At 35.5% G+C, this 25,070-nt stretch overlaps 2 protein-coding genes across 2 annotated transcripts in view; one reads left to right on the top strand and one right to left on the bottom strand.

Moving 5' to 3' along the window:
- Positions 1–21,630, bottom strand: part of Maf1 (repressor of RNA polymerase III transcription Maf1) — an 83,454-nt gene extending 61,824 nt beyond the window's left edge. Inside the window, exon 1 of the mRNA XM_081759732.1 lies at positions 20,735–21,630. Within this exon, the coding sequence (XP_081615858.1) occupies positions 20,735–20,817 (83 nt within the window). The 5' untranslated portion in view covers positions 20,818–21,630. The remainder of the gene's footprint in view (positions 1–20,734) is intronic.
- A 90-nt stretch (positions 21,631–21,720) lies between these two features.
- The window catches only part of LOC145686423 (uncharacterized), a 119,048-nt gene continuing 115,698 nt past the window's right edge, over positions 21,721–25,070 (top strand). Inside the window, exon 1 of the mRNA XM_081759720.1 lies at positions 21,721–21,916. The gene's annotated coding sequence lies outside the window, so the exon portion shown is untranslated. The remainder of the gene's footprint in view (positions 21,917–25,070) is intronic.

Below are 25,070 nucleotides of genomic sequence, written 5' to 3' on the forward strand. Positions count from 1 at the left end.
GGAAAACTACAGCACAAAGTTATATCTGGTTTGTATTTAAGTCACGCTTCATTACACAAACTCTAAGTGTATACTAAACAGCAAGGGATACGAAAATAGACCTACAGAAGTTAGTGTCTTTATCCATTAGTTCCAACGAAAGAACAGTTTTTACATATAAATTCACCTTTAGATACTCTGTTGATTGTTTCTACAACACTAATCTCAATAAATGGTAGACAAAAAGCCGGTTTACCCGTCTTTAAAAACCGAAACCGGGTTTCCAAACTTTCAAAAACGGGTTTTCCAAAAAGGGTTTGGGTTCCCATCAAAAACCACGGGGTTATTTATAACTGATTCGGTTTTCTATCAAAACTGGTTCAGTTTCCTATCAGAAACTTTTTGCTTCTTCGTTAACTTGTTTAGAGGTTAAGTTTTACAAGAATTAACACCGGGTTCGGCAAAAAATCCCATTTGGTTTTAGTCCCTTCTCTCCTCAGCCGTAGACTGGGGGCAATATGAATGATATTTAGAACTTTTTTCTCCTCTTGACAGAACAGTTTGAGAGATTGATACATCCTTTTCTTCCTAATCGCATCAAAGTATTCTTTCCTTGGTCTTCCTCTTCCCAGTCTTCCTTCTGTTTTCCCTCCAATAATACCTTGATCCAGTCTCAGTGTCGAATAAGGTGACCAATCATGTTTGTTTATTCTTTCCTTTATTACTTGCATGATTTGTTTTTTCGTTAGTTTCCTTTAGCATGTCTTCGTTTTTCTTCTTTGCTCTTCATGGTATAACCAGCATTCTGCGACAGCACATTTCGAAACCAAAACTCTTTGACAAAACTGTTTCGGTGAAAAAATGAACCGGTTTCTGAAAAAAACAGTAACCAGTTTCAGTAAAAACTAAACCGGTTCTGACCAATCTTAATTCTAACACGTAACTCACTTCACTCTCTATTATGTCATATGAACAAATTTCCTGAATTAGGTGATACGTTTTGTATTATGTTTTGCATATCATTTTCACATTTTTATGAATTTTCTATTAGTACTCTTCTTTTTCTTCTTCTTTTTTTAAAAGGGGTAGGCTTATTCCACTATATATCCCGAGTACCATGTAAAAGAATACGAGACAAGGGATCAACTTGCCCTTTTGAGCTTGAGTTCTTACGTTTTGTCCCCTTATGCAAAAACGAGATAGCAAAGGCCGGGCTCCAAAGCACAACCAACTGTTTCCTTTAGCCTAGTCGGCATAACCGTGGGACGTATAAAACTCAAAAATTACATTTCATTTTCCGAAGCACGACCGTGCAGTTGGTGGATGAATAGATTATCACACTATAGGCTCTTCCTCATCAGACTATTTCGCCTTCGAAGGAACTAGATAGCAGGACCATGCCACCTCTGTAGTGTATGTAAAAATTAGATATAAGCTTTCACTGCTGTCTTTTTTTTAATCTTTTATACGAATACTTGGAATCATTATATATATTGTAGGAAACAAAAAAAATGCATCAAATGATTGCGATCTTGGCCAATAATTAGTTTTTGGATCAGGGGTCACAAAATTTTTGAACGGTACTTAATCGAGTTTTCATATTTTCTACAGAATAACACATTATACTGAATTAACTGATAGTTTGGGTTTGGCTACACTACATGGTTCTCCAGATATAAGGCGTACCAAGAAAATTTTTGATTGGAATGTATTGGATCTTTTGATCCGGGAATGTATTGGATCTTTTGATCCAAAAATCATATTGAAATAACGTTCTTGGTAAGAACCTGCATCATTATTATCCACACAAAAGCTATATAACTGGATTATCTGTGATTCTACCACGTTTCACATCTTGAGCCACATTTCCTATGTATCCGTATATTAAGATACGGAAATGTGAACCTTATTACATAGTCAGAAAACAACTTTCGATTTCTCAATTGGTGTGGTGTGCTGTATGTCTGGACACGAAGAGTAGTCTTGAGACGTAGTGCTTAAGTGATATAGCCATTATCTCTGGTGCATGTGGTTCCTGGTTCAATATCAGCTCGTGCCAAGTTCCTTTGATGTAGACAAACACTGTGTGCGTCGGTTTTCTCGAAGTTCCCCAGTTTCCTCCCACTATATAAATTCTATCATTTCATTCATTATAATTATCAGCCCCTCCCTTAGCCTCGGTGCATAATATAGAAAGTTGAACTCAAAATAAATAACGGAAGAACAGTTGTTTACCTAGATTGCAGGTGAAAAATGAGTTTTATTTCAAACAAGTGAATGTAAAATAATCAAGTATTTGAGCACAAATATACCTACAGCTTAACGGCATTTTTCTCGTTAAATCGGAGCACCGGTAATCCAGATAGTAGGTCTATATCCTTTAAAAGTTCCTCCTAAATAATTTACACTAGCATTCATACAAGATATTTAGGACAAAGTGATGTGGAATCGTCAAGTTTGTTGTGATATATAACTCGTCTGCATATTTTAACTTACAGTACAGATTATAACAGTGGGGATTTAGCACGTAGGCCGGATAGGCACGGACCTACCCAAAAATTTTGAAAAATATATAAACGCTAAAAGATACAATAAAGAATAAATATATTTTCCACTATTTACGTTAATGGTAGATAATTATTTAACAAATAGCATCAACTACTACTGTAAAAGGAATTTCCTACTGTCATTAATTAATCAAATGTGTATATGTATCTATAAGCGAGGGAGCGGGCCTACCCAAAATTAAAATCCTAAAGCCGGCCCTGGGTTATAAAATCAGGAAACTTAAAAGCAATATTTTAATAATCACCAATAATTGTTTCTACAAAGCAGATGCTTATTATCTTCAAGTCTGGAGAAACCTGAACTTCTCAAGAACCATTTACATCTCAAGAACCATTAACCAAGAACCGGTAACATCTCAAGAACCATTTACATTTTTCTGTTGTGAAGGAAACTGGTTAAAAAAATGTATTCGTCAAGCCAAGTATTTTTTTTATTATATATAAAACACACGTACTGAAGATGGCGAAATATTGTCGCTGAAACGCCTCCAATTGGATTATTATTTCTATATTTAGGAGAATACTTTTATTTTTAGGGGGAGTGGTAAGATACTAACCCAATAATTACAAAATATTTATGAAAAGTACGGAAAGGCTTCGAAGTAGTCATTTGCTTATTTCCTTGCATTTTGTTTTAAATATTGCAACTTATTTCAGATATTTTCTATTTTCACATGCAAGAAAATCAGAGGAAAACAATCCATAAAGAAACTAATATGGCCATGCAAACAGGAATTCTTATATTTCACATGTCCTTCAAGTCTGCATTTTCCCTTTCTTTATAGGTTTTATGAGTAATGCTAATGACATGAATCTAGTGCAAACAATAAGAATGCTATTTACAAGTATCACAAAAAGGTGGCGATAAACTTTATATCAATGTCATTCCTGTCATGCACAGATGTTGCATCAGGTCACTGTCCTCGAACATACATTCCGAGATAAACATATAGCAACCAATCTATTCAAGTCTCTTCATCTTAACATGAAACGGCATTTACAATAGCAATGGATGCCTTTCATCTACACAAAGAACACATTATCAACAGATTTAATGGTAAAAAAAAAAAAAAAAAAAAAAAAAAAAAAAAAAAAAACGCAAATGCTTTCAAATTCTTTGTTAATGATACAGAAAGATGTAATAATAAAGTTCTTTGTATTTAAATAAAGTTAGAACCATTTATAGATTTTTTGAATTTCTATATATTAGAATCTTTATACTGAAATCAAGTCTCTGTACTCACTCCTTAAATATATTCAATTTTCCCAACATGAGTGCAGCCTGCTTGTCTGTTCAACAACAACTAATTGGAATTGATTTACTGTTTGAACCATTCTCTTTCAGTACCGTGGCAATATGGTATGTTCATTTATTTCACAGAAATTGAGGTAATACGTTAGCAAATGCAATTAAATTAAAATACATAACGTTAAAACAAAAAAAAAAAAAAGTCTTTACAGAATTTTTCTTATAATGTTAAAATGTAACAAATTCTTACTCACTCTATAATGTACTTGACAGTTTACTGGAGCTTACATATTCTCATTCTATCTTACATGAACATGTTCTAAATACTATAGCTCTTTCCTTTTGAGGAGGGGAAGGGGAGGTCAAGACCAGGGCGCAAAATTTCCGGTCATCACAACTTATAGGTAGAACACATCTTTTCGCAAATACAGAAGTATATGTCTTAACTTTTAAGTCTTACAAATTATATTCTTGACTGGCACACAATTACAAATCGTATGATTATTAGTTTGCATAAATGTAACATGTTCTACAAAGTCTTCAGTCTTGAAAAAAAAAAAAAAAAACGAAGTAAAAAGGTTTATTGGTACTTTTTAAATCGAATAATGAAGATTCGATTTTTAATAGAATAAAAATAGGTAATATAATTTAAAAGGTTAAGCATTAAGGAAAAAGTATAGCAACGTTTATCAAAATGACACTTTTTTTCACAAAAGTTACTGATATTTTGTAGAGGCATATTTTTAAAACATTGGAACTAGCTTGTGGCACGAAATACATAAATTTCGCCTAAAGTTATAGATCTTTTAAAAAAATCGGCGAGGAGATAGGACCCTTCTAAATACGTCTTATTATCTGGGAACAAACAAGCAGACGCGCACACGAAATAATTTCCGTTTTAAATGTCGATGGTGATTTCCCCGTTGGAATAGTTAACGATTTAAAAACCCAAACCCATTGTTACGAATAGAAGAAAGCAGTATTGCTCCGTTACCCGTTCAAAACGGGATTTTCCCTAATCATCCTGTGCATGACACTTGTTTTCATACTATGCTGTACATACTGTACATTTGGGTCTCATTGTATTATGATTATTAACTTCCGTAACCGAAATAACAGAACAGAAACGGGATTTTACTTATTTTCACTTTAAATTATTTTATTTCGGAATTTGATTTAAATCAACGATTTTTATTTAAAAAATCAAGTGATTTAAATCTTGATTTAAATCACACTGATTTAAATCAATCCACCCTGCTTACAGTATTTGCGGAAGAATCTCACGTTTAAATATCACCAACAGAGACGGAAGTAGTGGGTTATGCATTATGTGCACAAAATAATCGCATTGCTGCCAGTATACTAACGGGATATTTTACAAACAATTGAGAATCACAGTTTGACTTCCTGTTGATACAATGACGGTTTGTTCTTCTACAGTACTATTTGTATAAATGTAGAAAATTGACGTCCGCACCATGTTCAAATAATGTACAAAAGAAGATGGAGAGTAAAGGAGTGCATAATCATTCTTAATCTTGTAAAATTTTCCCTGGAAGTTAAGGTAGCATATGTACAGAAAGTTTACGTTCTCTTAGTAGAGGAGACTTTACAGTAAGAGCCTATAACAGTTAACTTCGAACCGGTGTGTTGCGCATCTCATAAGGTATGACAATAATTTTAGAATTTAAAAATCACGAAGCATTTCATAATTAATTCCGATGAATTTTGAGGCTTTACCAGCCAACTCCTTCAGCAGCAGAAAAAATGCTCAGTACTACATTGAGTCATCACCGCTTTATACAAACTTTCGTCTCACACTATTATAATTTATATTATTATTATTAACAAAAATCAAACAAAATAAAAATCAAGTGTATCGCGATGTTGTGGGTTTTTGAGTAAAGTGTACCGTCAACCAAAAAAGGTTGACTACCACTGGATTATGGTACGAAGGCAATCGCGCTTTATCCCCCCCCCCCGCTTCATAATTGGCGTCACTGACTTACAGTAATTTAAATACAAATTTACAATTTGCAGAACCTAATTTTTAAATGATGTTCTGTAGCTTGCTACACTGATATCCATAGTTAAAATAATAAACTATTGCTCTTGCCAAGAATACTTTCATTCGTAACACAATGCTGTACGAATGAAAGCATAAAAAATGTAAGCTTATACTAGGTATATCAACACTTCTTTAATGAATATGGTCTATTTACTAACAACAAAAATATTGTTAAAAAAATCAAACAACCAAAGAAAAGTCAGCTTTAAAAAATATTAAAAACCTGGCTGTCCTTTTTCTTTGCTTGTTAGTAACACCACAGTATCGCTCAGAAACTTTTCATCATAACTGTTACGTAACAGACTCCCAACAAAGTAAAGTCTCAAAATAACACATGCAAATTGGCATCTGGTAAAGCTTCGGAGATATTCAGAACCTTTCAAACACAACTCGACACTACAGTTTCTCGTGGGATACAAATGTTTCATAAGCTTAATGCAATTGATATCTCTTTTAACTACGTACAAATGTCTAAAAATCGTACTGAAGCGAACTCCTTCGTATCATGGAAAGGGGTCTTTGTTTTATAATCACGAGTTCTCTTCTAGAATTAGTTGTTTCTATCCATCTTAGCTTTTCGCTTATTAAAAATTTATATTAAGGCGAACAATTTATTTTCTCCCAACATTCTCCAAGGTCTGAATTATAGACATTCCCAGGATTAAGACTTTCGTCTTCTTCTAATTTTAGTCTCCAACTATTCGATTTTTGAAACCACGATTATGGTATCCATTTTAAAGAGCTATTTTCAATAGGGAAGATTAGTCCTTGAAATTCTGCATTCTTCTTTTCATTTATAATGTGCTATTTATCTAAGCAATTCACTAATTCGTAATTCAAATCAAATTCCCCCCATGTTGATGCTCATGAACAGCATAAACGATACCGGTACACGGCTTGAAGCGTGAGCTGTCTTCTATTTCTCCAAGTTAACGAGACGTTTTAAAGATATGCCTGAGAGTCAAAAGTGAATAAAAATTACATTATCATCATCAGCCCACTAATCTAATGACACTCCGGGATTTACGATTCCGATATTCAGAAGTAAAGACATTCCACAAATGTTCATTTTTGCAATACTATCGCACAAACTTTGCGGATTGTTTATTCCAACGGACTTGAAAAGATATCGCTTGTAGATGAGTGCTTAAACGTTCTCGTTTCGCAATCGGGGGAATCCACGATTAGAGTCCCGCGGCCTTATCCAGAATAAGCTTTTGTTCAGTGTTTTCCCTCAATCTTGTCAATCAGAAGGGTTATGCATTGCCACTGACAATTTCTTAATAGCAATGTGAATTAAAAAGATACAAATATTAAATGTTTGTTGATACATGAACATTATTATGTTCAAAAGATGAAAAAATTCATCATGATAGTGACTGGATTGTATATTGATATTATAAATTGGAATATACAGGGTGTTGCAAAAATGTACCACAATATTTTGGGAACAGATTCCTCACATCAAAATAAGAAAAACGTTCATATGGACCTGTGCTCAAAAGTGGATACTTTCGGAGTTATAGGGTGCCAAAAACGTAAAACCAATTAACTTTATCGTTTTAAACAAAAATTAAAAAAAAAAAGAGATTGAGAGAAAAGGAAAGAAAGAAAAAACTTCCCTTATCTTTCACAAAATCAGAATAAAAGTTCACAGCTCCACTACTATGGGACCTATCGTAGTCGGATAAAGACATCATTGAGGAACATATGTGAACTATCCAAATATCCGTGTTTAAGAATGCTCCTGTACTTGCACGCCAATTTTTAGAGAGATAGGTGGAGAGTGTTCAAGGGTGTCTTCCCACTTGCGACAGTCCTATTAGTGACAGGAACTGTTAACTGTCCTATGAGCGACCGATTCGATCTGTTAACTGCCCTATGAGTCACCGATTCGTTCATACTAAAATAATGGAAGAAGATAAGGTTCTCTCTTCTTTAACTTGTTTCATGTTAATGTGATTTAGAACCTAACAAAATGTACTATGAAAAATTTCGCTCTACCTGAGTTTAATATGTGAGAATGCTCTCATTACATTAACAATCTTTTATACGTTTTTCCTAATATTATATTTTTGAATTAATTTCTATGAATACATTGGCTCTATCAAGGAGATAACTAACTAAATACATTTAGAGTAACTCCGCCTTTGTCTATGATTCTAATATAATTAAAAATTTCATGTTAAAATGATACGGAGCATAAGTTTAGATTGAATATGTTTATGGCATAAGAAAGAAATCAGGAAGGGGTAGGGGCACCCGAAGAAAATTTTCTAGGGAGGGGCATCTCCATGGTTGCTGTATCACGTCTGGTATATCTGGTATTTAATATACGTGGTTTGCTATATTACGTATACATTTTTGTGAGCCAGAGGAGACCTCTGCCATCCCATCGGCGCCCATGGAAAAAAGGTGTTTACCATTTGAGGATGTCAAAGAAATCTAAAACACGGTGTTTTCGAAGAAATTATTGCAAAAGTTACAAATCTCTCGTAGGACTTAACAGTTCGTCTAGTTATAAGGGATTATTTCAGATTGCTACACGACAAGCTTTTATGTATGTCGAAACAAGGGAGGAAGGCAAATTAAGCAATTAGTTTACGTTTTAGTAGCTTACAACTGAGGGAAGGTAGTTTAAAGAGTTTGTTTACCTTTTGGATTGTTTAGAGTGAACTGCATTGTAATTGGTAGAATTGGTTGAGAATAGCCAATCAGATGTAAGGGATCTCAAAAGCTGTCTTTTATCATTGACATTTTTTTTTTTCATTTTATTCATAGAGTCTTAGGAAGTCTAAAATGTAGACAGTTGGCGAAACTGTTACACGTTTAAGTTTTTCAAAATAAAATATATTACTGTTCTTAGTGAGTAATTAAATTTGAATCAAATTAAGTACAGAAACAGAGCTTTTGAAGAAAGGGCATATTACAACTGGATTTTCAATAATTACATAGGATTTTACTTTTATGGAAATATCCTTGTTGTCTCGTTAAGTTATTTGATATGTTTTATGTCAAATTTAACTCAAAATTAAAATAAGTTTTATTTGCACTCACAGTAGAGAAAAAATATATTTGACGAACAGTATCACTGACACGTACACATTTCATACCAAGGTTGTTCGGGCGCTAATAACGCCAGAGGCAAACATATTTTACGAGATGGAATCATATCATCTTCCATCATCTCAATGTAAATGAATCGGTCGCTCATAGGACAGATAACAGTTCCTGTCGCTAATAGGACTGTCGCTTCTGGGACTAATTCGTGCTCAAGTACTTCCAAATAGTTTCTCTAAAAATGATTGTGCAAGTACCGGAGGTTCTGAAAGATGGAAATTTGGATAGTTCACATACTAGTTTCTCAATGATGTCTTTACTCGATTACGATCGGTCCTATAACAGTGAAACTATACACTTCCGACCACAGGTCTACATGAACTTATTTTTTTTTTCTTATTTTGATGAGGAATCTATTCTCAAAATATTGTGACAAATTTTGTAATACCCTGTATAGAAGAGGGTTCTTCATAATAATCATTGATTATCACTGAATAGTTTCATATGAATGAAACGCAATATTAAGATAGAATAATAAATCATATGGCAGTTTTTCCTCGGTTGCTTAAATCGAGTACATAGCATTAATGTACGAGCTCTGATGCTGGTTTTAGCCCATCTTTGGTCAGTGTGATTGCTAAATAAGTCACTATCCCCCTCAGGGGCGGATCCAGGGGGGGCAAATGCCCCCTCCCAAGAAAAAAAATCTTATTTTATATATATAAATAAAACTCATTCTAGAGTTTGGAGCTCTTAAAAGTAGCTCTAAGAAGCAGAATTACAACCCCCCCCCCAGAAGTCCGTCCTGGATCCGCCCCTGATTCCCCTGCGCACCGATGGTCTCGTGACTCGTGCGCGTGCCTTCGATACACGCGGTCTCGAGTTCAATTCTTAATGGAAGAGCCTTGAAGTTTGAACGCATTAAGATGGTTTCGATTCCGCGTCTCAGTACAGAAAAAGGATGCTAACTCAAAACAACTGATCAACCCAATAAGTCATATTTAGGCAACCACACAAAACCGATTCTGCTTCTTATTTCAGTTCTAATAAATTCAACCAGTTGAACGTTGTAATGTACCTTTAAACATACAACCTCTCCAACTTTCTGCAAACATTCCTCTCTAAGTTTTATCCTCCCCGACTTTCTGCCAACATTCCTTTCTAAGTTTTATTGTTATTTAATCACAGTTCCTTGTAGTCTTTAAAGAATTTTCAACTAATCTTATTTTCTCCGGACAAAAAAACAAAGAATTCCGCTTATCTATATACATCAGTCATAATACATGGTTTGTCTTTAAGTGTTATCGTGTAAAACGGGATTTTCCCATTCCTATATAAAAAAAATACATGGATGATACTACGGTTGATATAAGATTACATTCTTGGTCCAAAACAAAACTACTTCCTTTCTTTACTTGGCTATAAAGTGCAGTAATAGAACACTTTACATGTCGCACAAGAACTCGGAAGTCTACGCTCAATTATACTTCACGCGATCAACCAACCTATTTGTCGACAGCGCTCAACAACAACAATCTTAATAGTTATCCTCAATTTCCTTAACATTTTAATATAAATACTAATGAAACAAACACTTTAGAAAAAATGAGCAGATGCTCCTTTTAATTTAAAGTTCTACGGTTATGTTCTTTAGGTTACAGGGGACGGATGATTAATGATTAAGAAAGAATTTGTGGAATGAGAATGTGAGAAGAAACAGGAGAGTTTCAATAAATGGCCTAGAATCAACCCAGACCTCTCGCATCACAGGCGTCTGAGCACTGAGCCATTGTATTCCCTAAATATTTTAGAGGCAGCGACGCTAATTTACAGGATGGCCCAAAGTAGGTATACACCACTACATTGATCAAGTATACGATTCTAGTTTATGGGTTTATTTGCTTCGGCTCTTCCGAGCTTAAGATATAAGTAAAAACGTAATAAGAACAAATAATAAAGAAACTAAATCTACCTTATGGATAACAATAAGAAATTATATAAAATGCAATAAGCTGAACAGTACTGTAAGGTACAGGTTCACCTACGTTTGGGCCACCCTGTATTGTTCGGTTCCTGTGAGATTACCGAAGCCAAACAGTGTGGGGTTTGGCCGGTACTTAGACTGGGACTGGGAAACCACCAGAGGTAAGCAATACATTGGTTGTGTTAAATACACGCAGCACATCGTGAAGAGAATTGAGGAGCTACTTGGATGAAAAAAGACGCTCAAAAATTATGGAATAACTTAAGAAATTTGTGATTGCTGGCTATATTTCCCCCATATAAGAATTGCTTGCTGATCGGCTTCTAGTTTCGAAGCTGGGAATTCCGTTCTTTTTTAAAACAAGTAGAAGGGTTACAAAAACATTATGTAAAGGAGTTTGGGTTGTACGGTGTGATATTTCCAAAATACTGAAACCGGAAGTAGTAACAGACTTGTATCACTTCTTGTTTTGGTAGATAGATTAGAATGGAAACATATTCTTGAGATGCTTAATGGACTGCAGAAAACAGATTTTCGCTATCTACTCGCTCCACAGTTATCAACGTTAAAACTGATTTCTACTACTTCCGGTTTGAACAGAAGGTAAGAGAGAAGATGGTATCTATTCTTAGAACGTCAAATAGATGCCAAAACACGCTTCTCGGTATCTCTTATTGTTTTTCCTCTCTGAGATCAGTGCTGAAACCAGGAGTTATAGTGGATTTCTATCACTTCCACTTTACTGGAGGATTAAGGATGGAGATAAAATGTATTCTTAAAATGCAGGAAACTGCTTCACGCTATAGTGATCAACCGTTTCTGCTCTATAGTGATCAACTTTAAAAGTGGAGTTCTACCACTTCCCTTTGACTTTTTTTTTTTTTAATTTAACATCCCACGGTGATGCCATTTAGGCAAAAGGATAATTAAGAAAGTTAATAACTGAAATTAACTTTTTGTGTGTTCTCAGCGGGAATCGAACCCGGGATCATGTGCACCAAAGGCACACGCGCTAGACCTTTTTTTTTTTTTTTTACTTCACTGATTTACTTAACGTTCCTCAGTAATTTAAGTTTTCCGATTTATTACTCGTTTTACTTAATTTTAGTTTTTCCAGGAACTCGCTTAAGATAGGGACAGTTAAAATTACAAAGGTTCTCCCACTGGGAATCTAACCCGCGACCTCGTACACCAAAGGCGCACGTGGTAGCCATTAGACCAGCGGGGAGGGCTAACCACTAGAGCAACGGAGATGGCTCACATCCGGTTCGAAAACCACCTCCATCAAAGAACTCGATTTTTAAGTTTTGACTCTACATTCTCATGCAAAAGAGGGAACCCCGAAAAAAACCACGGACCGATTTTGTTTAAAACAAACTCATATGGCCTGGGGTCGAACTAGGCAAATCTCGTAAGCAGAGGTGTGTGCTCTACAATTGAGCCACTGTGCTCCTGATGAAAAAAAAAAAAAAAATAGTATTTGGTCAATTTCACCCAAGGTGATAAAACTGTAAGTTCTGTACATACAATACATTATGTAACAAAATATCATCGGCATATTGACACTGAAAAAAATTAAATGAAATATTTAAGTTTTATGTCCCACGATTATGCCGGCAAGGATAGAAGAAACGGTGATGATGAGAAATCAATGAATATAGTGGAATGAATGAAGTGGGAGGAAACGGGAGAACTCCGAGAAAACCCACGCACACGGTGTTTGTCCACAAAGCTCACTTGGCGCGAGCTGGGATCGAAGCAAGGATCGCATGCACCGGAGGCGAAAGCTCTTCCACTGAGACACCGAGGCCCATCAACACTGGATGTACGGTATGGAGTGTCATCTATTGGAAACTACCATGCACCATACCATACACCTGCATGTTAGAGAAATGGAAACAGGCAGATAAACTAAGAATAAAAAAGAATTTAGACAGCCGAAACAAATCCCTAAGGGTTCCTTCTGTGCACTTGGGCATTCGGCAAAGCAGACTAAACGAGTACAAATCAGCTCAAGAAGAAACCAACAATACAGATAACAAAAGGAAAGAAGCAATCCTCGGAGCATGATGGTTGTCAGGTTAAATGGAGACAGTTCCCGCAAATTGGCCGTATTATAAACAAGTTGACCCTAGTGATGGATATATTATAAATAGGGACCTGATTTGCTTTGCTTGACTTGCTGAATAGACTTGCTTTCCAGTATGAAACCAGAGGACGTATTCAAGATAAAAGGATCAGCAGTTTTCCTTAGAGATCATGCTTCATATTTGGTAGACTGCATTGAATTTCTAGAGAGATCCAAGTATGCTATTGCTCACCCTGTTTTCAGCAAACTTAGAAAACTCGAACATGGATTCCAAATAATGACAAACGATGACTCTCAGATTGAATAAGTGAAGCTTTAAATGTTGAGTGTTCATAACAAAGAGAAACTCACTGACACCTTCAAACATATAGCTACATTGCTACTGGAGAAATTGGATATTCTTATGGAAACAGATCCTTGTAAAATTGTGTTTCAATTATTGCATGTGAACAGAATTCAACTCTTTCTTTAAATTGTACAGAAAGAGTTTGGTACTTACATTGTTCAAGCCTGTCTCGAATGTAGACTCCAAAAGCTTTTTCTCGGAATGGGTAATGACAGTGGCAAGGCAAAAATACTGTATCTCAAAACAAAATATGGAAGCAATAACAAAATGAAATGAAATCTTTCAGTATAACGTCCCACAATTACGCCCGTTCGGGTAAGGGAGAAGGAAACACTAATAACTTTGACCTTCGAGAAGTGAGGAGAGGAAAAATACTGCATATTTAGTACGAACTGAAGCATATAAAAATGTGTTCATCTCAGGAAAATAATAGCTTTTTTTAATTATGTGTGTGTGTTCTAGTAAAAAAAAAAAAAAAAAAAAAGTGCAATTTGTGTTTGTAAATGTTTCTTTATGGACAGAATATAATATTTTTCTATTTGTAAGTGAACTGCATAAAATATTAAATTATACTCTGTGTAACTGAAAAGTTTACAGTGATTTCGTCCGAAACATTTATCCATATTTTCCTCAAAATTCATGTGAGAATCGTGATAAAGTTCAACGATTGGCAGGGTACCTGTGTTGATTCTTAGTTACGGCAGTATAAAATACACTTGTGAAAATGAAACCAAATTTAAGGGGAAAATAAAACTAAAAGTTCAGGTCACTAATTATAAAGAGAGACAAAACACAACAGTTACTGCAAAAGAAATCTCTCGCACAGTCGGACAAGAGACGCAAATTCCCTGACAGGAAATCTACATTATTGATGTTGTGAAGAAACATCCAGGAACTAATGACGGAAGTTGACTACATCATTCCACGAAGATATTCAAATAGTGTCGAATACGCTCAGAAGTTCACGGTTTACGGGGCGCAGAAAAGAAAAATAAACGTTACATACACACACACAAGAAATGACTAATATTAGCCAAGCAATAACATACTGAATTAATATTTTGATTTAGATGACCAAAAAAAGTAATCAATTAAATAAAATTAACAGAAATTTCTACTTTTACGTTCCATACGTATGCCCTGTAGGGTGAAGAAGGCGGATGAATACTGAAAAGTGAACGATTGTGAAAAGAACTGATGGAATGGTGGGAGGAAACGGAAGAACCTCGAGACAACCCATGGACACGACGTTCCTTTGATGATGTGATGGGTACCAATCAACATGTGTGCAGAAAGACAGAAGCGTTCAAAAGGCAGGATACATCCCGAAAGTTAAGCATGGCAGTAGTTCAGTTCTTTACTCATGGCGCCATATTTTACATGGCGAAGTTAAGGCTAATCATGCCTTGTCCTGCACTTGACCATGCAATGATCAGGATTAATATTACGATAACAAGTATTTATAGACTAATAATTGAAATGACACAATCTACAGATACAGATACGAAAATTATTGTACATAATACAATCTGGATTACATATGAATTTTTACGCAGTGTAGTAAATAATACGAGCCTCGTACAACAAACAAAAATCACACACCTACACATCACATACACACAGGGATTACTACAAATAAATATTTATATAATGTATTCAGATACACTTAGAAAATAAAAGAACAAACGAAAGGTAATAAGAATAAAATCAGCATTTTTGTCAGATATCAGTAAGCATAGAGTGACTCATGGAGGATCTGCTTAGCCGACTTCTTAAATAGACTGATTGAGTTAGATTGTCGTGTGCTGAACGGAAGGTCATTCATTCCATGCACGGATAATGGATGCAAAGAACGTAATAGGGTAATATTTTGACGCGTACGGAAAGAGAAACGAATTTATTTACATCTGATCTTGTATTGTGATCGTGGTGAGCATTTAATGATTATGCTATCTTTATATAGCTATCTTCAGACGTCATGTGAGATGATAACATAATCATAACTAAATAGCGAATAAAATAACTAGGTTGATGAAATTAAGACTTCTGGTAGACATTTTCGACGATGTTGTGTCAAAGGACAGGGTGTCTATTCATCACTAGGTTTACATGACCTTTGTAATCTGATTTCTTCCTGTTTGGTCATCTGATGGCCCATCTGCGAGGAAAAATATTCGACGGTCCCAAGGTACTCATTTCTTGTGTGAAACAGTGGTGTAAAAGTTAGCCACCTGAATTTTACCACAGTGCATTGAAGGTATGGAAAGAACATTGAACGAGATGCGTCACAGCAGATACAGGTTACATTGAGGGATATGGTCTTGTAGCTAAAGGATCAAATTATGTTCATCTAAAACTTGATCATTATATTGCAACTAATAACAATATTATAACCACCTGTGCAAAACTTATTGAACGGCCCTTGTATATGAATTAATTAATATCAGAGGATGATTTTAAAAATCTTCTTGTTCACCTCAACCATAGGTTGGTGGCCAACATGGAAATTTTAAAAATTTTCTCTCTTTTTAAATTTTAAAAATAAGAGTACCGAAATATATGTCATATTCCGAATTTCAAAACGACAAGTATTATCACAATTAGCGAATTTGTAAATACATACTGACTATAACTTACGATAGAAGATTATTGTACTTTCGTATGAAACCGAACTCATTCATCACTAGAACAAAGTTTACTTATTTTATTTTATTTGGATGGAATTTAGATCTCCTTCAAATACATCGACGGCTCTGGAGCCGGTACTGTGACTCATAGTGAGCCGTTGTGAACGACTTAGTTTACGCGTATACCCACCGTCACTGACGCGTCTCCTCCCTACGGACGCACCTGCTTGTAAGTGTTCGCGCCCACCTGCTGCCCTCCTGCCCTGGCTCGCTTAGGCAGCACTCGTGCTTTCTAGTAACCACCTAGCACAAGTTGGTTGTGTTTTGTACACTATGGGTTTTATGTTACACGTTCACACTATACTTATACTCATGACTACATCGCTGTTACAAGTAACGAACCGTAATAGCTGCCAAGTAAGCTAGGATCACTACCAAGTGATTTGGGGAGAAACTAAATACCATTTTATATTTTATTTTCTAGCTACCAACAAATATTTCAGATCACCAATGGTATTCCTGTTCAGTGCCTTTGTAACATTCATCAAATTTAGGTAGACATTAACTTCAACTTGAACAGTGTCTACATGCTACGAATGACATTCTATTAACCTAATTTGATACAACGACTAATTAATTGCTTGGGTTGCTTTGATTTCTTGCACGGAAGAATCGCTGTTTCAACGGAATGACCCTGGTTTCATTACAAACTATGTCCAGCACACAATACATCTTAGAACATTTGTAGCACTGACGTGTATCAATTCGTACACTATGCTGTGCATAACAATGACACCAAGAAATAACTCACAAAGAATGTATTCCGTAAATGTAGTACTGATCAACCAAATGAAATTTTACTGCATAATGTAGTATGCATTAAGACAAGAAGCATCTATTGTTGATTTTACGATAAACGTTCATTGGGATCACAGTAATATGTTCTAAGTGAAGAAATGAATGCTTTCAATAATGTTATGTTAAGGCTATGGTATGAATGAAAAACTTACTGTTATGATGATGGTTCTAAGGACAATGTCAAAACAGTGTTAGGGTTTTTCCAGCCCCTTTGCCAACGTATCTTCTTCTGCTACGCTGCTATCTAAACAGTGATGATAAGTTCTCTCCATCCACTTATAAGGAGCGATCAACTGAAACCTGTTCGTTCCATGTATTATTGGTATAGTGTATAGGAGGACATTGTTTGTTTAATAGTGTGTAATGGCTCATGTCCCTGTGTGTTGGGTGTAGATATGTTGTTGATACGTGTTTCCGTTTTGCAGGTATACGAGTGAAAGATGGCGTTCACGATCCCCAATCCGTCCAAACAGGACCTGCGTGCCGTCATCCAGTTTCTGAGTGCCGAAGGTTGTCAACCAGCTGAGGTGTTCCGGCGAATGAAAGACATGTATCGCGATGCATGCGTCTCCAAAGCAGCAGTGATGGACTGGGCCAGAATGTTTCGGAAGGGGCGTGGACAAACCACTGATTATCCCCGTCCTGGTCAAGCCCATGTTGTTGCCACAGAAGACACGCGTGAAAAGGTGAATGGGGCTATAGCTACGGATAGATGCATTAGTATTCAATCCATAGCTTGTGACTTTCACATCTTTGGGCCTCTAAAAAAGGCATTGAAAGGTCAGAGGTTTCAGTCTGACGCTGAGGTTCAGGACGCTGTGCGTGATTGGTTTGATAGTCAGCCGTCCAAATTTTACATGGACAGTATTTGTAAGTTAGTGAGAGTGAGACAAATGTCTCAACACTCATGGTGACTTCTGAACAATATTTTTAATGCACGGTAACCATAGATGCCTCTAGATAGTGTACAAGTTTCCGCTCCAAATAAAATTTATTTCATGAATTATGACCACTGAACGGGTTTCAGTTGATCGCCCCTTATAAAATTGGGTTTTTACAGATGGACAGTAGCAGAAAAAGGCAGATTGACCAGAGGGTTAAAGAATACCCGAAACTTTTGGTTTTGACATTTAATCCACAATGCCAGCTAAGAATGTTTTTCTTCTCTAATTAGTTCCTTTAAAAGTTTGACAATGTTTGTCGTCTTCAATCCAGATTTCGCCACAATTTTTAGAAGAATTCTTCGTTACAGAGGAAGTTAGTGGCACGATTTGATTATTCTAATCACGTTTTCACTGTTACGTTGTTTGTGGTCTAGTAAAATTTACCTCTTTTAAAATTCACGAAATGACAAGTCTCGGTTAAAGAAGAATGTAATGGCTAATATATATTATAATTTTCGACCTTAGATATTAGAAAGATATAGAAAGTAGCTAGATGCTGGAAATGTCTTTTTCATTGATAAATAAACTCAAACATGATAAATCAACGACATGCTTTTAAAATTATATTGATCACTAAGCAAATCAATTTAAATTTACTAAAATATCCGCATTGTTATTGGATAGAGCAGCAATAGTATTAATACATGCAATGTTCAACTAGTTTCCATCTCATATACTTTTCTTGTATGTTTGTTTCGTATCTGCCTGTATGTGAAATGAAAATGTGCAGTGGACAGATTCCCCCATCCACATGGTATACAAAGCTCGTTATTACCAGGGAAGTTAGCGAGCATTTTAATTTTTCTTGTGTGCTATCCCGGCCTTGATTTCTAAACGTTATATTCGTTGGAATTCAGTTTTAAACAAACAAAAAGAACATAAACGAGCTCTTTATTTAGCTATAGCTTTTATTCAGAAAGTAAATGCGTTAAAAATTTCGTTACTATGCAAGACTCACGGGGACACTAACAATACACATTTTTCTTTAGTGTTTAACGAACGTATATTCTAGAAAGGAAATAAAATATCTGGTTTTACCTCCCACACTTATGCCCTCTACACTAAAGGAGACGGATGATTGCAGAAAGTGAGTTAATTGATTGGAAGGAAACGGGAGTACTTGGAGAAAACCCAAGAACACGATATTGTCCATCACAAATCAACATGACCCATGATCGAACTCCGATCCACTTAATTCCCAATTTTTCTTACCTTTTAGCATCACAATATAAGAAAGCAGAGACTAAACCTACTTTCGAGCAGAACATTCATGCAAGGCAGACTCATGAAGTTGATTTAGATATTCAGTATTGTGAAGTAATGCCAAAACTATTTAACGAGCGACCCAACGGCATTCTGTAAATTCTTATATTCTAACGTAACTTCAATATATTTTTTTATCGATATATGTATAATCACAGACAGAAAGTTTCTCAAGGGAGGTTACTCACTCAGAACATCTAATGTAAGACCTCACAAAGTTTTGAACAAATTCAAACAATTGAAAGCAAAGGAAACGAATGGATCAATTTTCATTAAGGCATTACTGCTGTATCGCCGGACCAATTTGAAAATTGAAAAAAGTACCAAAATGTACTGCATTCGGTTATATTTGGTTGGATTACATTACGTTACGTTAGATTACGTTATTAGGCGTGTAGTTTTACTATACGGATCCATAATATAAGTAGTAGTAGTAGGAACGGGTTAGAAGACCCGCAGGGGTTAGTTGGGTTCTGTTCTCGATATGAAATGGGCAAATTAAAGACTTGCCCAAATTTTTCTTGCCCTTTTTACAAGCTATGGATCCGTATAGTAAAACAACAAGTGTACCTCTCCGCGAAATAGTCCATCCGGCTCCACATACAGTGCCGCTTATAATATCAAAAACAACCAAAAAAATACAACCATTTTCTTAACTTTTACTATTCCCCTTACCTGACTTTCACTCATTCTTCCTCGCAAACAAATAAATTCTCCAATTGACCCGGTAAATTTCTAAAATTGGTCCGGGGATACAGCAGTTAACCCTTCATTAATATAGAGAAGTTACGTTTCTCTGTATGTTAGAAACTGAATTCAAATCGGATTTCATGTTTCAGTTGTGAACAATAAAATACACATAATTAGGATAGAATAAAATACAAGCTGTATAAGTTTACGGAATATTGTTGGGCTACACAAGAAAATGGACATATGTGCTGGCGACTTGGTAGTATATGGAGTATGTTTAGTACAAGGGGTCCAGAAGCACGCAAAAAACAAAATTTACAGGAGAAATGAATAATGCAAGTAGTTAGACGTAACATAATGTAACCAAATCTAACATAACCTAACATAAACTAACCTGAAGTAACCTAAATTAACCTATTAGTAGAAAAAAGCGAAATTGTATCATTTTTTGGAAAATTATGCGAGGCCCCTATACGAATATAACATAAACTAAATTAACCTAACGTAACGTAAACTAAACTAACCTAACGTAACCTAAAATAAACTAACCTAACCTACTATAAACTAACCGAATGTGAGCAGAAATTTCCAAAATTGTAACTTTTTTAGAAAAAAGAACTGGACCCCTTCTGCTAAACATAGGCCTAGTATATCATAAATCAACACCCTAACCATTTTAAATAGATTACTGCTTCGCACTGCATTGCTTATATACCGGTATGAAGTTTTTTAAAAAGAACAAAAATCACTATTGTACTAAAAAACCCGAAATTGATGTGTCAACGGACATTTAGAACAATACATTGGTCAACAATCTATCACTACTGTACATTCTTGTTTAAAAATTCTAGGCTCCCACATCCTTTTAGAAGTGCATACAAAACCAACAAAACCATACCACATATCTTTAGCTGTCTGAAATATCTATTGCCCTGCATACTATTAAGAAAATATGCCTTTCAAAACTTTTTCTTTTTTTGACAAGACTAAAGATTAAAAATGTTACTTACCTTCCAAATATTTTGCTGTCTCCAGTTTCAATAGACAAAGCTGTGTTGATTGCCTCAAAGCGAGTACTTTCCAGCAATTTCATCTTGACTGTTTTCAACTGACTACTGGGTTATTAATTAATTAAATTTGATTTTGGCAATTAAGAATTATTAATTCTCAACGTCGGACCAGACTGCAGAAGACTGCCTACTGGTCAAAATTCTAATATGAATTATTGAGAATTCTGTTTTTAGATTCCTTTTAATTGAAACACGGTCGACACCCCATAAAAAAAAAATAATTCTGCCCTGCACAGAGAGCTCAGGCAAATTGCACTTTGCAATTTCTTCACGTCTGGAAACACAGTCAATACAATAGAGGAAATCCGTTAATGCTCGATAGGCTGCTTCTCACTGAAAATATTTTCGACATTCTTCTCGGGTGTCTGAAAACTCCTTTTCGTTTTGAATGGATCAAACTGTGTGATGCTGAAAACATAGGCTCGGCTTCTTGGCAATTTGTATCCTTGGCTGTTTCGAAAGGGGACATCCCAATAACGAAAATCCTTGCAGGTTGTTGTATGGATGTCAAAAGTCCCGAGTTCCAACGTATGAAGTATATGCACTTCACTTAAATTGGGAACTTCAAATTATTGTCAATCAAGGAAGTTGTTTACAAACACAAAACAGGGATTAGGATCAACACACCTACAATGACGCTTCCTTTAGTCACTTTTAACCCTGCTTTTAGACTCAAACGAATTAAGTTCTTCGTTGAAATCTTCAATAACAACACAGTAGCTGAAGTTGAAGTGTAAATCACAACATAACTACAGATAACTCACTTTACGTTCGTTTCTATCTCTTCTTATTGTCTCTATGACAGAAAATTCAGCTGTAACTCCCGTCAATCTTCCAAGGTTATGCTACCCACAATGCAATGCGAACGTTAGCCTCTCACACGGGCTCTCGAATTCTCTCTCATCCTCCGGGTGTTGTGTTTACATCTGCTGAGGTCGTCAGCTCCGGTTTTCTCTTGTGACGAGAAAAACGTGCACAATAAGCAAGGGTGGAACAACGTGTTTTGGCTGTGGATGTGCGTGAATTGGTGTGGTTTACCGTGATGTTCGTCATGTATCAAAAATCGGACCCAGCATTAAGTAGAATTGAAAGAAGTTGGATACATCTGATATGAAGCAATCGGTGAGAATTCATAGAATCTTTAATCTGTGTCAAAAATATTTGCTGCCAAAATCTGTAACTGAATCCGAGTAACAAAAATAGCTAACCTTATTTTTTCCAAAACAAATTCAAAAATTGCAGGTTAATGTTTGTAGATTATTAAATTTATCACAAGGAAAGTCAAATGAAAGAAAATATATTTTTTATTGTATATCTATATACAAATGGTATATAGATGTGAGTTTTATATATATCAGAAAGTCTTTTTTTAAATCAAAAACTTAACTTGTACCGAGATTTGTTATTTTTTTCTTTTTCTTTTCAAATTATTCGGTTTTAGTCATTCTCTGTAGTTTAAGCAAACATAAAAGAGAAGAAACGAATTAATATAGTAGATAAACCAACAGCGTAATGTATAACTATGTATTCGAACCTGGGTTAAAATCCCGGTGTCGCATCTCGTCACTTATCAAAGATGGAAATAATTTTAAAAAGATAATTAACTAGCTTGGCTTGGCAGCAGTATTTACAAATCATAGAAGCATAATTAGTTTTTAAAAAATATAGGCCTATACAAACGAATGTGTCCATTTTGTACTATGCAAATATTCTGTGCCATCAGCGTGTTCGCTCCCAGGGAGGGATTTCCCACTTGCGGCTCATATGCTAATTTTGAACACCCACACTCTTGATCTACTTTATGAAATATTGATATTTGATTTAGTTTCTGAAGCCCAGAAAATAAGTCCTGATTAAAAAATATCATTACTACAAATTTCGTGTTGATGTATAGCCAGGGACGTCATTTGGGGATAGCAGGAGGGAATTGCTTCTTCGTAAGTTTGAATAATAGATATATTTTAATCAATTGTGCACTAATATGCTAACACAAAATCTGAAACTTATGTTAGTAGAGAATCTTGCTCCTTCCCCCCCCCCTCTCAAAGCAAAATTTGAAATGATGCTTCACGTTATCCGGTAGACCTTCCTGCTGATCTATGGCTAGCGCGTGTGCCTTTGGTGCGTCTGGTCCCGGGTTCGACTACTAATGGGAGACCGCAAAAAATAATTTCACAATCATTTATTCTCATTAATCATCCGTGTCTATTAGCCTAAAGGCATAACGGTAGAACATTAAACTTAAAAAATAAAAGAAAAATTATTTTCATTTTCCGTATTAAGATTATGTATAAACACCTTTAATGATATGAACTTGAGAGCCTGAATGACGAATCTCTCCGAATGCCACTAGGTGGTACCACAGTACCACGAAATCAAACCTGATAAGGTTGAATCCTTCTTCCATGGTCCCATTCTTCATCATCTTGTAGTTGCAAAAGGATTAGATGTAAAATCCAATCAATCGATCGAATTCCAAGAGAATTTGTTTCTAATTCCCAGAATATGTTTTTCAATTAATTATAGCATTTAGGACCAAGGGCGCCGATCCTGGGATGCCGAGGGGGCCAGGGCCCCCAAAGTTGATGTGGGCCCCCTTATTGTATTTAAGAATATACGATATTTGGCATAATTTGAATGCAATTTGTCGTAAAATCCTCATATATGGCTTCTGCATCTGAATGCCCCCCCCCCCTGAAGACAATTAGTAGCAGCGGAAATACACTTTAACATTTGTTCATAGTGCCCTTCTCATTGATTTTATCAATGGAAAGTGCGGACGCCTTTAGTGTACGTGGTCGCGAGATCAATTCTCGGTGAGAGAACATTGAAATTTTAATGCATTATGGTGGCTCGGATTTCACCTCAAATTGTAGATCTACATCTCGTATAGCCTCGGTACTGAAAAGGGCGCTAGATTTCTACAAACAAACTTGTTCATAGTGTAAACAATATATAATTATAAGAATTCGGCTAAAACGTAGTTATAACTGCAAATAAGGTAGACTTAATACAATCAGAGTGAAAACAGCTCAGAGTTGACGTTTGGACAATTCATCAATTAACATTCTCATGTTTTTTTTTTTTTTTTTTTTTTTTTTAACAGCGTATCTGTCTTTTAGGGGGTTATTAAATGTGACTTACGTAACATATACCAGATTTTTACTAAACTTAGCAAGTGCTTCGTTTAAGGGTCTGCAGATAGACAAATTGCTTAAAATCGAAATCAGTCAAGGATAAGTGGTCAAAGTCTTGTCATTCACGTTTTAAGATAGACGTCTTACCGACTACGCTACCGTGATTTCCCTTATTTGTGTTGACTTCATACTTGCTTGCAGTGTTCAAGCACATTAATTTTCCCTACATTTAATTAGTGAAGTATTATCTCTTATCCTAAAAAAGAGAATTAAACCTTTGACGGACTTTACCGTTAAAACATTTCACCTAATCTGAAAGACGTTTATTTATTGGTACAAGCGATATTCAACTTACTGTACCACCACGCCCAATCCTATGAAGCTTCTGCATTAATGTCGAATAATGAAGTCTTCTTGAGAAAATATTGTCGTATATAAAACCTACAAATACTGGCTTCGCACAAAATATTTGGTGGAAATAGTTCTTTGTTGTTTATAAGACTGTATGTTTTGTGTAATTCTGTATTTTAAACCTATCATCGATCTCCTCTCAATTTTAAGATCTAGGTGTTATTCACAGCCCTGGTTAGTACTGACGATAGCTTGAGATTGTTGCTCTGTGACACATGCTCCCAAGGATAGCTTGATCATGATATTGTCTTCCGATGAAATCTGTTTGATCATAAAGTAAACACAACAGAAATCTTTAAAAAGTAAGAAAAAGAGCAAAGGTATTCAAATTTTATTTGCTGTTGTTCTAAATATAATTGACTTCTGGAGATTATACAACCCGAAACCCTTTACTATTGAGCGTGTTGCATATATCGTTGGGGAAATTTGGAGCTCAGCTTACGTAGTAAAGCACTGATATAAGACACTACCATTTCCCCCCTACTAGTATGACATCTAGGAGTGTCCACATAGGGGAATATGACGCAAAATACGTCATAAATACTTTAGGAGTGAAAAATGAGACAATTGACCAGTTAGCAACTAAAAAATTATATAAAAGTAGATAATATACACAAGAACAGTATTTTAAATCAAAGCTATACCATGAATCGGTAGGGTGGTTATAGAGATGTTCCGGGATTCCATCGCTGTGTAAACTTTGTAAGAAGCTGACAGGCTTCCTTGTT

The sequence above is a fragment of the Thermobia domestica genome, chromosome 1, assembly GCF_964235325.1.
Source record: "Thermobia domestica chromosome 1, izTheDome1.hap1.1, whole genome shotgun sequence".
Classification (NCBI taxonomy): domain Eukaryota; kingdom Metazoa; phylum Arthropoda; class Insecta; order Zygentoma; family Lepismatidae; genus Thermobia; species Thermobia domestica.